The 16,700-nt window shown below is 37.2% G+C and overlaps 1 protein-coding gene across 4 annotated transcripts in view; it reads right to left on the reverse strand.

Annotated features, from left to right (window-relative positions):
* The window catches only part of zc3h13 (zinc finger CCCH-type containing 13), a 127,940-nt gene that overhangs the window by 55,793 nt on the left and 55,447 nt on the right, over nt 1-16,700 (reverse strand). For 2 of the 4 annotated variants that reach the window (XM_057331020.1, XM_057331019.1), the window contains exons 3-6: nt 15,562-15,671; nt 15,365-15,479; nt 11,918-12,029; nt 11,722-11,849 (exon numbers count right to left, since the gene is read on the reverse strand). In XM_057331020.1, the coding sequence (XP_057187003.1) occupies nt 11,722-11,849; nt 11,918-12,029; nt 15,365-15,479; nt 15,562-15,671 (465 nt within the window). The remainder of the gene's footprint in view (nt 1-11,721; nt 11,850-11,917; nt 12,030-15,364; nt 15,480-15,561; nt 15,672-16,700) is intronic. The other 2 variants (XM_057331023.1, XM_057331021.1) reach the window with 2 other exon arrangements.

A 16,700-nucleotide genomic window follows, 5' to 3' on the forward strand; every position in this document is an offset into this window, starting at 1 on the left:
GTTGCTAGAGGTAGAGGCAGCTGATTGGGCAGATAGCTGGTCAACTGATCAAAAAATAGGCACATGCATTTTACTAGTAATATAGTAATAATTTTACTATAGTTACTAATAGTTTTACTGTTGATTTTCTCTTTTGCTGATCATTTGAAATGAACAACAACATGTAAATAAGTTCAAAAATCAATTCACTATCTACTATTTCCTGAATATTACTGATGAACTGATCAGAAAGTAAGCTACTGTTCACATGCGTTTTACTACTATAAAGTATAATAATATAGTAATAATTTAGTACTTTCTCCTGTTTTATAGTTGGTTTCCTCTTTTCTGATCATTTGGAATAAGGATCAAAGAGTAAAAAAAAACATGCAAATAAGTTCAAACATCAATTCAATATCTACTATTTCCTGAATAATATGAAATTCAAGTTGGCCGCCCCTGATGACATCATAATATGCAAAGTAGATGAGTATATTTACACCCCACATAAACTTTTGGTCATGCCCAACATTTTCTAATTTACAGAAGATCTCTATCTTTAAGTCCATTCAAGCCACAAGCTTTTGAAATCTTGATGTCAAAATCCAGCATGTTTTCCAAAAAACCCTGGCGCCTAAAGGGTTAAAGGTGAATGCTAAGCTCAAGGCACAGCTAAGCCTTTGTCTCTATGATAATGTGAAGGTATGGGCAATACTGTCAGGCTGATTGGATTAGCACCTATGCATTTGAATGACACTTATGCTGATGAGACCTTGGCTGGGACAATTCCGGTAACGGGCTGATTCCTGTATTGCACTTGCATGCTTTGTGTAAATCATCTCCACCTCTATGTATCCCGCCCCCTTGAAAGGTATAAAACTCTACTGTGCTGAACTAAAAGTCAGACTTGGATGACTACAGCGACGCACAGAGAGTCCTCAATAAAGAGAACTTCTGTATGAAAGATATCCCAGCGTCTCCTGGTCTCGGCTTCGACGAGGAAAAAGTTTCCTACAGGACTATCAAATGACTATGAGAGCGATTTTGCATTTATACAACAGTTCAATGACACAAGCGTGTAGATAAATCAGAAACAACATTGGAGTGTCTTTAAAACCCTCCCGTTTTTAATGGAAATGGGGAACTACTTCCTTCTGCCATGAATTCCAGCCCAGCATAACAGTTAAACAAACCTTTGTTACGAATTCCAAATGGTTTCATTTTTTAAATGAGCGCAGTGCTGCTTCAGTCAAGTTATTAGTGAGAAAAAATAAGATGTGTGTGTGAATGAAAGAGAGATCACTGTAAGGGGCAATTCACATTTCACGTATAAAAACCACGCGGAATGTTTTTTTTCTAATGCGCCTAGGAGTTCCCTGGCGTCCGTCCTTGCCAAGCAACCATGGGTCATGCCAGCCGTTGAGACGAGGAGGTATAAACAAAGGATATACAGTTTGGGAAATAATTATTTTATCCCCTGCTGATTTTGTAAGTTTGCCTGCTTACAAAGAAATGAAGGGTCTATAATTTTTATGGTGGGTTTATTTTAACTGATAGAGACAGAATATAAAAAAATCAGGGGAAAAATGTTATATAAAGGTTATAAATTGATTTGCATTTCAGTCAGTGATTTAAGTATTTGATCCCCGAGAAAAAATAACTTTGTACTTGGTGGAGAAACTCTTGTTGGCAAGCACAGAGGTAAGACATTTCTGATAGTTGGTCACCAGTGTTGTGCAAGTTACTTCCAAACTGTAATCCATTACAGATTACTTGTTACTGTTATTTAAAAGTAATTCCTTACCTTACAATATTACTGACTCAGAATTGTAATACGTTACATGACTCCTGTATTACTTTTGAGTTACTTTCACAACAATAACTACAGAAGTAGAACTTAACGTTCTAAAACAAGTCTTTGTATTTTTGTATTTTCAAAATACCAAATACTTTTTGCCAATCAACCTCTTTAGATTGCTGATGTGTTGAATTAACTAGGCTATACACAAATAAATACAAATAAATACTAGATTAAATGCATTTAAATTCAAAATTCTATTACAAAATAATAGTATTTTTTATTTCAAATGGATGCATTTGAATACACTGCCCATCCATGCAGTCTTATAAGGAGGTTGATTGGCAAAAAGTATTTCAGTTTGAAAATACAAAAATACTAAGATTAAACATTTAAATACAAAATACAAATTTTTTTTTTTCAAAGGTATTTAAATACAAAATAGTCCCATCTCATCACTGAACTAGATTATATAGAATTCTAGCTAGTCATGTAAACGTTAGCATACCTTGTCATTGCTGCTGGTCACAGGGATCTTGCTAACTAGCTTCCTGAAAGCAGCCCAATGACCCCTCAAAACCCTCCCAAAAGGAATGAAAACTAGCCCAATTATTTTCCATGTCAAATCAAAGCTAACAACTGCCAAAAGACGTTTATATTGCTATATTTACTTATCGGAATGGTTTCCTAGGTATTGTATATTTTTTGTTCTGATGAACTCAAAATACGTTTCGGGGGATTTAGGAAAGCAAACAATGGTCACCTTTGCCTACCATTATATTTTTTTCCTGCAATGGTAGTAAATGATGCCAAAGAATTTTCAGTTTCTAACATTCTATCAAATATCTTTGTGTTCAATCGAACAAAGAAATTTATACAGGTTTGAAACAACTTGGGTGAGTAATCCATAACAGAATTTTCGTTTTTGGGTGGAGTGTCCCTTTAAAAAAGATCCCATGTGTGCACTAGGACACGCACAGAAATGGACGACAAACGTGTTTTGTCTTTGTAAGACATGCAAAAACTTGCTTAAGAAATAAGCATGGTTTAATGTATTGCATATGTATAATGTGTACAAGCACCTCAATGTTTTAGTTGTTCTAGACTGCGTATAGCGCTGCTCAAACGTGATATTTGGCAGCCGGAAGAACCAACTGTTGTACACTTACGCGTGATTTCTTTCATTGTGCAACGTGACATGCACCTTAGTACAAAACATTGGTAAAAGCATAATTCGGATGCATTGTTTAATACCACCACTATATTTTCCTCTATGTTTGAGCTGAGCTCCCACGTCCCTCCCTGTACTGTATCCTGCCTGTCAAACGCTTGTTCCCCACACTTTTGAGAACGAGCCGGTCCTGGAGTTGCCAGGTATTCATCGGTGTATGAATACACATTAAGAATCTTATCAATTAACATTTATCCTCAGAGTATAAATAAACATTTTGCAATACATCATGAAAGAAGCCCAAAAACCCGCGGCTCCATGATTTTTCCAGCAACTGCATTTTCAAAATAGCCCAATTGTGCAGGAAAACACTGGCGCTTACAGCGAACCGGGCGGGACCAATAGCCTCGGACCTTTAGCTCAGAGGCTGAAATCATGCTGCGTTACAATACAAAATAGTTCCACCAGCCAGAGGGAGATGAATGACAACACGAACAGGAAATAGAACTTACTTGTTATAGTACTATTTGTTAATGTCTCTCAGGTGAAAAGTTTGTTGTAACGCAAGCGTTACTGAACATGTACAGAGTAAAATATTACTGAAAATTGATTAGTAATGCCTTACACTGCTGTGTTACAGCAAAAAGTAATATGTTACTGTATGCATTACTTTTGTTTGTTTGTTTGTTTGTTTTATTTATTTCTATAGCACATTTCAAAACAACCACCGGTTGACCAAAGTGCTGTACATTCAGAAATAAAACCATTAAATAAAATAAACAGATCCTTAAAAAGGAATTATAAAATATACAACTCTCTTTACACAAACATTACAAATATAAATCCTAAAACAAGAGCATATAAAATGATAAATAAATCACTCTCTTTACACAAGCCTTTACCACTAAGATAAAAGCAAAGCATCACAAATTTAGGTAGTTGCCATTTGATCCAGAAAAAGTGCCTTCAGCAAGGATTTAAAATTAGACAAAGACGATGCTGCCCGAATCATACTCAGGAGATTGTTCCATAACATAGGGCCGGTGATGGCAAATGCCCGGTCACCCCGTAATTTAAGTCTAGACCTTGGGACCGACAACATTTTTAAGTTTTCAGACCTAAGCGATCGCACCGAATTTGATGGGTGCAGCAACTCTGAGAGGTAGGCTGCCGATTGATTGTGCAGCGATTTGTACACTAAAACAAGTAATTTAAAATCCACCCTAAGCTTCACTGGGAGCCACTGCAGTGAAAACAGAACTGGGGTAATATGTTCGAATTTACATGTCCCAGTCATTAGTCTAGCGGCTGCGTTTTGGACCATTTGTAAACGATCAAGGGAAGCCCGATGAATTCTGTAATAGAGGGAGTTGCAGTATTCCAATCTAGAAGACACAAAAGCGTGAATAAGTAATTCAAGATTTTCCTTAGACAAAAAGGGTTTAACTCTCGCTAGACGGCGAAGATGAAAAAAACATGATCTGACCACTCCATTGATCTGATTTTCGAACTTGAGATCAGAGTCAAACCAGAAACCTAAATTTTTTACCCTGTGATTGACATATTTTGTTAAGACTCCAAGGTCGTAGGTGCTAGCATTAAAAGCATCACTAGGTCCAAATAAGATAACTTCAGTTTTCCCTTCATTTAGGGTCAGAAAGTTATTAGTCAGCCATAATTTCAACTCTTATGCATAAGTGCAAGGCTCCATTTTGAGATTCTTTCTTACAGTTTAATGGAAGGTACAGTTGCACATCGTCTGCGTATAGGTGGAAGGAAACGCCATATTTCTGTAAGATAGCGCCCAAAGGAAGTAAATATATGGAAAAAAGCATTGGAGATAAAATGGAGCCCTGGGGAACACCTTGAGTCAAAGGAGCAGTAGAGGAAGAGTTTAGTCCAATATGTACTGAGATCTTACAATTCATTAAAAATGATCTAAACCAATTTAGATTGGTGCCTCTAAGGCCGACACATTTTTGGAGCCGAGAAATAAGTATACTATGATCCACCAAATCGAAAGCTGAACTGAGATCCAACAGAACTAATGCCACAGCATTTCCTACATCGGTGGATAAAAGAATGTCGTTAAGGACTTTTAACAGTGCTGTTTCTGTGCTATGCTTTTTCCTAAACCCAGATTGGAACAATTCATAAATGTGGTTGGAGGTCAGGAACGTTTGTAATTGCACCTGACTGCTTTCTCCAAGATCTTCGACATGAAGGGCAAATTTGAGATAGGTCTGAAATTTGATAACACTGATGAACTCAAGTCAGGTTTCTTTAAAAAGGGGGTGATTATCGCATGCTTTAAACTAGGGCTGGGCGATATGGCAAAAAAGTAAACTCGATAGTTTTTTTCTATATTGATCGATAACGATATTTATTTCGATATATATTTAATTAAAAAACTGTATTTAAAATAATCTATTTTAAATACAGTTTATCAACATAAGTTAACCTTTAACCAGTTAAAGTTAAATTAAATTAATGCACTGTTGCAACACAGAGGATATTAGGCCATACACAACATGTACCAGTTAATTCAGTCTCATTTTGACTCAATTGACTCGTTAAGTAAAGGGAGTGTTCATTCAGTACATTCAACCAATGAAAGGGCTCCGTTACTGTGTACATTCGAACGCTATTGGCTCAGCACCTGCGCCTGACATTCAATAATGTCTTGCTCGAGTAGTGGGATTCATTCAATGCATTCAGTGAACCTTAAAGACATCTCACATAAACTGTAGTACATTTCTTTAATCATGCAAGCATCTTACATACAAGGTTCAATATTTTAATGTGCACACAAACTCACTTCATTACATCTCTAATCTGTACAGGGCAGCGCTGGTTTGTTTCATATGCACCAGCTCATGTTAGCATATATTGCTAACGATGGATATAAAACGTTTGTGCTTGAGTTTCAAGGTAACTCGCTTGCGTTTGTGCTTGAGTTTCAAGGTAACTCGCTTGCGTTTGTGCTTGAGTTTCAAGGTAACTCGCTTGCGTTTGTGCTTGAGTTTCAAGGTAACTCGCTTGCGTTTGTGCTTGAGTTTCAAGGTAACTCGCTTGCGTTTGTGCTTGAGTTTCAAGGTAACTCGCTTGCAATTGCGCCTCAAGTTTGTTTTGTTTAACCGGCGATTGCGAAAAAAAAATAAGACACTTGATAAACCGCGTGATGACAACTCGAGGTTAGTTTCACCTTTGTTTCCGCTTCCAGTAATGTTTTCCTCCTCATGTTGAGTTTTCTTTGCCAAGTGCAGTATGAAATGGACTTTGTACTTTGACGCAAAAGCTGCACGCTGACTGACTGTTGTTGCGTTTATTTCTGCGTTCTGTTAGACTGTAAGATTAATCCATATCGAGTCAAAATGCCAATAGCTTATCATTGTTTTTGAAATACATTCTATCGCGATTCGATATGATATCGTTTATCGGCACAGCCCTAGTTTAAACTGTCGGGAACCCTTCCTGTACTCAGACTCAGGTTGACAAAAATTGTATGTCAGAGCCAACATAATCTATTACTGACTTTGCAAATGATATCCTGCCTACTCATTTTTTACAGGCAGTCGTTCTTAGGTTCTTAATGATCGATTTACAGGTGGAGATACTAATGGAGTCAAAGGAGGACCAAGTAGCAGGGCTCCATGCTGTCTCACAGAAGGCTAGATCAGGCTACTTGTGTGGTCTCAGCCTATCAGCCTTTTCAATAAAAAAGCTTAACTTTTCACATGAAATCAGAGACCCCTTTGACACGGCATTTACCCCCGGATTTAACACAGAATCAACAATTGCAAACAATATTTTAGGACAATTTTGTTTTGATTTGATAGTGTCCGACAGATACTTAGATTTAGCGGTCTTTGTTGCTTTTTGAAAGTCCTTTAGGGAATCTCGCATAAGTTCATACGAGATCTGTAGCCTGTCCTTGAGCCATTTCCGCTCATATCTCCTACAGATCTGTCTGAGTGAGCGGATAGAATCATTCGTCCAAGGTTCAGATTTTTTTTTACCTTCGGGCGCTTCAACCTCAAAGGAGCGATAGAGTCTAGGATGTTAGAGCACACGTCATTATAACAGTCAAGGAACTCATCGGCATGTGGGTTCCCGAATGAGGAAATCAAACTGCCGATAGAGCTAGTTGAAATGACATTGTAACTCGAACCAAACTCCTCCACTGCGCCAACTGGAAAAGAACGACACCATCGAGGTTGAGACATTGGTAAAAACAGTACGGCCCGGAAAAGCAGTGGTAAATAAAATGGTTGAATAGTCAGACAAGCTAGAGTCACATATGTCCAAGTCTGAGATCGAAAAACCGAGTGTAAAAACGCCATCTTTTGTAACGCATTACTCCCAAAACTGTTGGTCACCAGGTTTGCACATGTGTCAGGATACATTTAGTCCACTCCTCTGTCAATCTTTAAGGTTTCTTGGCTGTCGCTCAGCAAATTGGAGTTTTTGCCTCTTTCACAGATTTTCTATAGGACTAGGGTCTAGAGACTGGCTAGGACATTTAATGTGCTTCTCCTTAAGCCACTCTTTGGTTGTTTTGGCAATATGTTTTGGGTCTTTGTCATGTTAAAGGCACATCCACGACAAATCTTCAGTGATCTAGTTAAGGGGAGGAGGTTCTAAGACTGTACGGTACATGGGCCCGTCCCTCAGCCCCTCAATGCGCTGAAGTCATCCTGTACCCGTAGGAGAGAAAAAGCCCTAAAGCATAATGTTTCCAACACTGTGCTTCTCTGTAGGGATGGTGTTCTTGGGGTCATAGTCAGCATTTCTCTCCCTCCAAACACAGGAGTCCATTTTGGTCTCACAGCAGTGCCAGCACTTCCGCCAAGGCCTTTTCTGAATCATTTTGATGTTCATTGTCAAACTTCAGACGAGCCAGGTGGGTCTTCTTGGGCAGGAGGACCTTGCGGGTGCTTTAGGATTTCAATCTACTGTGGCATAGCGTGTTACCAATGGTTTGCTTGCTAACTGTGGTCCCAACTGTCTTGAAATCATTAACAAGCTTCTTCTGTGTAGTTCTGGCTGATCTTTAACCTTTCTCATGATCATCTTTACTCCATTGGGGAAATCTTGCAGGGAGCTCCAGACCAAGTGCAATTGATAGTTATTTTGTATTTCTTCCATTTCCAAATAATCACAGCAACAGTTGTCTCTCCTTCTCACCAAGCTTCTGTCTGTAGCCTATTCAAGGTTTGTGCAGGTCTACAATCTTGTCCTGACATCCTTTAAAACCTATTTGGTCTGGACCATGGTGGTGGAGAGGTTGAAATAGAAGATACAGATTCTGTTGGCAGGCATCTTTTATATAAATAACAAGCTGACTTGGGAGTACTTTCTTAAATTGACAGGACTAATCTGCGGTCCATATAGGCACATAACCAATCTGTGGATCCAGAATTCTTGCTGGTTGGTAGAGGATCAAATATTTATTTCATTGACTGAAATGCAAATCAATTTATAACCTTTATATAACATTTTTCCCCTGATTTTTTTATATTCTGTCTCTATCTGTTAAAATAAACCTACCATAAAATTATAGACCCTTCATTTCTTTGTAAGCAGGCAAACTTACAAAATCAGCAGGGGATCAAATAATTATTTCCCTCACTGTATGGATTATATGCAGTGAAAATACCTTGCAATAACTCTGCTACTAGATCATAGGGCTGTGTATTGGCAAGTGCCTCCCGATACGATACATATCACGATAGATGGGTCACGATACAATATATTGCTATGTATTTTGATACGATACACATTTGCGATATATTGGAATACTTTAAATAGAAAATGTAAAAAGTAGAGCTAGAAATACAACATGCTGTGCACCACCTGGGGTTTTCTGTAAGGATAAGTGTAAAAACATCCCTTACCTCTGCAGAGTGGCCATGATGTGTGATGCATGGACCTTTAGATCAGAGGTTTGGCTTCTCAAACTGTGGATTGCGCCCCTCAAGTGGGTAGCACAGGGGAATGAATAAGGTGGGTCATGCAAGTCACTTGGCTGTTGTGGTGCATTACAGTTAAAACACTGAAGATGGGCAGAATAAAACCTCTGCTTCATCCGTGCTTTAAATGTGCTGGCGTCACATCCGTGAAAGCACAATAAATGTCATTGTTACTTTTCTTAATAAACTTTCTGTCTAATGCACTGCAGTAGCCAAGTGACTTGTGTCATGACTTGCGAAGCCTGTAAACAGCATTATTTTATGTAACTCATTACTCCATTACTTATTTTGAAAACCAAAGCACAGCCACACATCAGCTCTGAGAGCTACATGCGTTCTTATATTTTTCGCCATGCTCGCTTCCACTTACTTTTGGCCATATGTATATGACATGATTTAAAAAAAAATATCGATAGTAGAGGTATCACTATCGGTACTAGGGCTGCAACGACGCGTGCGTGAAATGCGTCGACGCGTCGTATTATTTACGTTTATCTGCTGTAATAGCAGTTTCTGTTCCCGGGCGTGTGCAAGTTAATCAGCAGAACAAGAGAAAGTATACTACACCCGACAAACAGCGATCGAGAGCCTCGGACGCAGTAAGTTAGTGGACGGAGGAATCCCCCTAACGTTAAGTTACCCCCGGAATGCCATCATCACAGCATGGACACGCAATCACAAACAGACGGAGAGGGACACGTAGATGTAGACTTTCATAATAAATTACTTTATTTTAACACTACGCTTTACATTATTGATTTACATTAACGCTATTGTACTAGTGTAAGTTAGTGTATGTGAACTTTTGCAGATTGTGACCCTGCTTAAATTACTCTTAAGCTTCAAAAAGGACAAACTATCATGAAACCACCAATGCACTTTTTATGTCATTCGATAGTGTTATGCGAGGAATAAACCAATATAGCATAATGAAGAAACTCTGACCTCCGCTGGTGCTGTCTGTCAATCTCCAGTCAGCATGCGTGTGTGCGGTGACGGTCAGGATGCTACTCTTTCCAAGATGTTCCAATGTTTTCATTATTCTTCATAATGACAAGATGATAGTCTATGGTTTTGTTTATAATGTATTTTGCTAGAGACTGTGAGTTACTCGCTGAGTGTAACGTTAGCTTAGCTTTTTAGAAGCACTGGCAGCGGTCTGAATATTTTGCGTCTTCATACGAAATAATTCTTTTTAAACCTCCGATTTAACTGTAAACTGTTGGATTGATGCAACGCACTATGTGTTAAACATGTAACATATCATCTCTTCTCGTTGTGTTCTAACTATTATTTACTTTGGGGAGCAAAATGATCCCCGGGACTTCAGAAGGAGTATGTGCTTTAAGCGCATCATTGTGCGTACGGGATGCGCATAACTGTAAATAACGAAACGAATGCATTAAGCGCATCATTCTGAGTTCCGGGTGCGCGGGCTCGCTTTAACGCCACTCTGCATTAAAGTCTTTTATACGGTGATAGTTTTGTACAAACCGAGACAGATAGTAGTATTTTACTTTTACTCAATTACATTATGAGACTGAAAATAGAGTCGGATATTACTTGGAGGAAAAAAATACAGAGCATATATCATGCTCTATAACACAAACACATTTTTAAATGTTTTTACATTTACATTTAGTCATTTAGCAGACGCTTTTATCCAAAGCGACATACAGAGGGAAACAATGGAAGCAATTGGAACAACATAAGGACAACAAAAAGCATAAGTGCAACAAAAAAAAACTGGTCTCATATAGCCTACCACAGTATACAGAGCTAAGTTTATTTTATTTTTTCACCTTTAATACAGTACTTAAGTACATAAAAAAATCTGTCTTTTACTTTTAAAATTAAAACTACTTAATTAAAAGAAGATAGTGATTTTAATGTAAACACGGATTAAAATGTTAAAACAACTATATTTATTTATAAGAAGTGGAGTAAAAAGTATGATTTGCTTTATAATGTAAGAAAATACTAGAACTTATTGTTTATTTGCAAAGTTTGCCAAAGGATTAATAAAGTAATCCAAAAAATCTTTATTAGACTAATAAAATAATAATTGTTAGATTAGTTGACTAATCGAAAAAAAATAGCTAGATTAGTCGACAATTAAAATAATCGTTAGTTGCAGCCCTAATCGATACACTATCGAAAAAAAAAATATTGCGATGTTACATTTATCGATATTTTTGCACAGCCCTACTAGATCAATTTATGCTGTGATCTTCTGTGTCTCAATCTTCACTGAGCTTGTCTACATTAGTTGGTTGATTCTTGTTAAATGACCTGCAGTGCTCGTGCGGCATTCTGAAAAGTTGAAATATTTTCATCTCGATGTGGTGCCGACCGCATCGCTCCCTATTTGTGCACACCTGCAGCATTTCTACATTTAAAATAAACTTGTGTTTGCAAAAGACGCAAAATATGAATGGCCCTTAAAAGGCAACTCACGAGAATGTGTTATACCCATTGCACTGCGGGACTTTTCCATTGCTTTTTAATGTAAACATGCACTTTGGAGTACAGCACGTCTCAAGACCCTCGCGTGCTATGTTTATTGTTAAAGTATAAACGATAGTATGAAAAAGGCCTTTGATCCTTTTTTGAAAGCATAAAATATATGGTTAAAAATGTAATTTGTGTTGTTGCTCACCACTGATGGATCAATCTTAAAATTTCTATTTTAGCACATAAATAAAAGATAACAAAGACCTAAATGGACGACTTAAAGTTTCTGTCTCTTGTTAAAAAGCTTTCATGGTAAGATTAAAAGTTGCATGAAATTGCTCATGTACCTCTTTCTTGATGATGACCTCCTCTCGTTTGTCCATGTTCTCCTGCTCCAGCTTCATCAGCTCACGCTGAATTTTCTGTCTCTTCATCTCCAGCGATAACTCGTAATCGTAATCACCGTTATCAGAATCTATTAAAATCATTGACATGTATAACTACAGATGTAAAACTGAATAATTACTTTAGAGAAACCTTTACCTTCACGACTGGCTTCCCAGCTTGCGGTTTCCTCTTCACTAGCTGGTGTGTGCTCCTTTGTGATTTTGATATCCTCTTTCTCTCTGTGTCTTCGTCGGGATGAATCTCCCTGCTAATGAGGCACAAAAACACTTTTTTAAATAAACATTAAATAATTGAGCACACTCAGCGTGAATAATCTCTGGATCTGAGTTTACTGACCCTTATGCGGTCCCGCAAATGACTTTGCTAAATTTTTTAAAAATATTCTCTATCCAAATGGCATGAGACTTTTTACGGTGGTCAACACTTTCTGGATCGACAAATAAAAAATTGGCATGACATCTTTTATTCAATTTTATGTTAGTGTTAAAGTCACACTCATGGTCTTCGGTGTCCAAATGACATGAGACTTTGTACGGTGGTCAACACTTTCTGGATCTACAAATAAAAAATTGGCATATCTTTTATTCAATTTTATGTTAGTTTTAAAGTCACACTCATGGTCTTCGGGGTCTCTGGAGACCCTGCTTAGAAAAAGGACAAAATTCATTCTCAAAATTAGAAACGACACAAAATACACAGACATAAATGAAGTGGCACACTTCCAACAATGCAAAAAACATCCACAATGCAAAATGATCACACACACAGAGAGAGAGAGGGAGAGACGAGCACAGACGGTTCAAATACTGAGATCAAAGAGTTTGAGGAAGATTACCTTTTCCGCTATTAAGAGTATTTTGTCTGGTTCTGCACATTTGTTTTGGAAACAAAGTCATGTGAATGCAGCTCAGGCATAAAGTTCCGTGACTCACATGCAGCACACAGTTCATTCGGTTACAACATCATGTGTATTGTATTGGTACTCAATATTAGGGCTGGGCAAAAATATATTGAAAAATCGATTAATTGTTTGTTTTAAATGCAGTCAATTCAATATCGATTCTCAAAAGCTGTGAATCGATTTTTTTTCTTTCATCTTCGCAAGCACTGAACATTCATTAACGTGAATGTTATTGCTACTACTATCCGCTAGATGTCACTTTTCTTTTATAGCGGGTGGATGTTATAAAAGGGAGAATATAGTTCGTTCATTGCATAATTAACATGACGGATGCGGGTGTGTCGTCGAATTTAACATCACCTTCACATAAAAGGCAGCGGTTCACATGATTGCAGCCTCTCTTTACAGATAATTTTGTGAAATTTTGTTTTTTATACTGTATCTTAAATGTAAAATAACCTGATCCTGGTATGCAACTGTTTCGTTTCAATATACAGTGTTTAATATACAGGTTTGTGGTTCTTCATTTCTTAATTCACCATTGTAATCTGACATTTACTGATTTATTTTAGAAACATTATGGGATTTGTATTAAATCTATAATCATTGACTCGAATCGAGAAGCGAATCGAGAGCTTGTGAATCGGAATCGAATCATCAGAATCGATACCCAGCCCTACTCAATATGTGATATAACTGTTCATGTTAGATTAAAACTATAAATGTATGAAAAACAGATGATTGAAATTCATGATAAACTCCAAAGACTCCAATTTTTCTCTTTGTAAAATCTTGTTCAGGTTTGATTCTAATTGTAATGTAACATTATTGAAAAACAGATTTTTTCAGTACAAAAAATTCAAAACTTCGACAAAAAGTATTTTTTATTGTTATAATTGTGATTTCATAATATGTAGATATGAATCTAAAAAAACTATCAGGGAATCTAAAAATCTTACACTAAACCATGTCATCCAATTTATATACATTGAAAAAAAATCCTCCAAAACAGCACAAATATAGAGTAAAAACATTAATGAACGGAGTAAAATTAGGTTAAAAAAATATTTTGTTACAAAATTATCTCTAGAGACTAGGGCTGGGTGATATATCGTGCGATTCTTATGCTCTCCGTTTCTCAATGACTTACGGTTAAAACCACCACATCCGAAAGCCAGAGGGCGCTCTTGCGCAGAAACTCCGAATATGAGAAACAGAAGAACAATTAGTTCCAGGAAATGCCAGTGGTCATATTCTATCGCTGTTCTTCAAACCTTTTCAGGTATTTTCATGATAATAAAGTATATTTATAGTGATGATGTTTGAAGAGTGTTGCTTTTTCAAATGTACATTACAAACGACTCGATCTCGTAGTGATTTTAGATCACGCAGTACTTCCTACTGATCAAAGAGCCGTAGTTCACAGAAGAGCTGTGCATAAAACATCGAATCGATTTCAGAATCGATTTAGACACATAATTAGCGTGAAACGCAATATATATCGCCCAGCCCTACTAGAGACCCCAAAGACCATGACTGCAGACCCTAAAACGAATACCGCATAAGGGTTAAAAGCTAACTGGGTGTGTGTGCATTATCTGAGACATTACTGAAATTCTACCGCAAGAGAACAGAAAGATCTGATTAAAGGGATACTCAACCCAAAAATGAAAATTCTGTCATCGTTTACTCGCCCTCAGATTGCTTCAAACCTGTATAAATATCTTTATTCCGACGAACACAGAGAAAGATATTTGGAAGATTGTCCGCAATTTTCAGTTCTGGGAAATCATCCACTACCATAGTAGGGAAAAATGTTGTTTATTTTTTGTTTTATTGAACACAAAATGAGATATTTAAATAATTTAGGAAAACAAACAGTTCTGGGGCACCTTTGACTACCATTTAGTAGTCAACTATGATGGTCAATGATGTTCCGGAACTGAAAATTACTAACAGTCTTCCAAATATCTTTCTCTGTGTTTATCAGAACAAAGTAATTTATACAGGTATGAAATTACATGAGAGTGAGGAAATGATGACAGAATTTTCATTTTTAAGTGAACAATCCCTTTGAAGGACAAAGTCATAATCCTAAAGAAGAGAGATGTATTGAGACCTTCTGCAAAAGCTAGTGAAATTGACTCTAAACCTTATATCTGAAGATTCTACTTAAGTCATAACCAGATCTATAATTTCTGTTGTAGGATGACATCCCAATACACTGATAGTTTTCTGCCATTGTAAGAAAGGGTGTATCCTGTTGATCAATCAAATGTGAAAAAAAGACTGACGTTAACAAAGAAAAGAAAACTATGAAGAGACGTACAAAGAAAAAGCCAAACACAGAAGTCTGCATTGACCAAGACACATACACACAAAATACAACTTTTTTTTACAAAAACTGTGTGTACAAAATGTACAGATTAAAACTAACCGCAAAAAGCCTTACTTTGGCCTGTACAGTTACAGGGCAATACTTAATGATATGAAAATAAAACAAACAAACTATTGGTGTCTTAATCCACTTCATGGATTTTTCATGCTGGGTAAAATCTATCTGCTACTATAATGTAATGTCTTTAAATGATCATATGATAATTTTTCATATCACATATAATGATTGAGAAATCTAGCAAATGTTGTAACAAAATGCAGGTTATTTGGGGAAGGGGGCATACTCTGGTTGTGGGCGAAGTGGGCTCGTCTGTGTCTCTTTTTTGCGCATCACCATCTACATCTTGTCTTTTATTCTTCATCCTCTCTCGGAGATCCCCAGTGGGTCTCTCGGCTGACCTTTAAACACACATCAAAAGTCAATTGTTTGACCAGATCAGGTACATTCCAAGCAACATGTCTTTAATAGAATTTCAAGCACCTGTGGAAAGCTCCAGAGAAGCCTTTTCCTTCTGACGGAGTTCCATGTGTGTACCGACATGCGTTGCCGTAACTGCAGTTTCCAGTCTTTAACCAGTTTCTACAATGAGTCTGTGGTCAAGCCAAATGGATGTTAATCTATTGTATTTCTACATGGTCTGTACTATACAATTAACTCTTAAAGGGGTCATGCACTGCCTTTGTTTTATAATGATCTCACATTAACTTGCTTACTTTTACTTATGTCATTTTACTCCTTTAGGACTCGACAATGAGTTCTGGCTTGGCCAGGAGCCAGTGTGAACAATGCTTGGGACAGTAAACGGAACTCTTGCTCTTGCCCATTTGGGCCAGTGCCACATCACGAAAGTTCATCTTTTGCATGCGCCTTCCAGCATTGCCAATTTAAATATTTAAGCGCAAAACGCAAGAGAACTCACATCAGTACTCGCACACTATTTAAGAAGTCATGTGCGATAACAACCAAAGGCCGGGACCGGTGACCAGCCGCCTCATGTTATTCAATGTTCGAGCCATTTCTTTATAAATAGGAATGAGTATCATTAAGATTTTAACAGAATTATTACTATTAACAATACCGCTTATTGATCTGTAAGGGTGTAAATTGAACAGTTCATCACGATACGATGCCATATCGATATTATCCGCCAGCGATTCCATATTTGCCGATACCCCAGAAATGTTTGCGATTCGATCAGATTAATTTAATCCATATTTTGATAATACTTGCCTAGTTTACACATAGTTACATTTTTAATAACTCACAAATGAAATCTAAATAAATAAGATGACCTTTTAATTATTGGACATTGTGTGCAGTTTTCATTTACAACAATAAACTACAGTGTTTCTGCTAGGATTTTGTAGAAGAGTGGGGCTGGATGGTGTCATAGGCTAATTAACATTTATGATGTCATCGCATAGTTTTGTGTCCTGCAACTTCAGACCCATTTCTAAACATTTTAATACAGCATATTAGGTCTGAAACGATTCCTCGAGTAACTCGAGTAATTCGAATACAAAAAAATCATTGAGGCAATTTTTGTTGCCTCGAAGCCTCGTTTAATCCATTTAACTACAGCAGACACGGAGCACTGCGTTTCCCCATGGACCATTATT

The sequence above is a fragment of the Triplophysa rosa genome, linkage group LG4 (genome assembly GCF_024868665.1).
Source record: "Triplophysa rosa linkage group LG4, Trosa_1v2, whole genome shotgun sequence".
Classification (NCBI taxonomy): Eukaryota; Metazoa; Chordata; class Actinopteri; order Cypriniformes; family Nemacheilidae; genus Triplophysa; species Triplophysa rosa.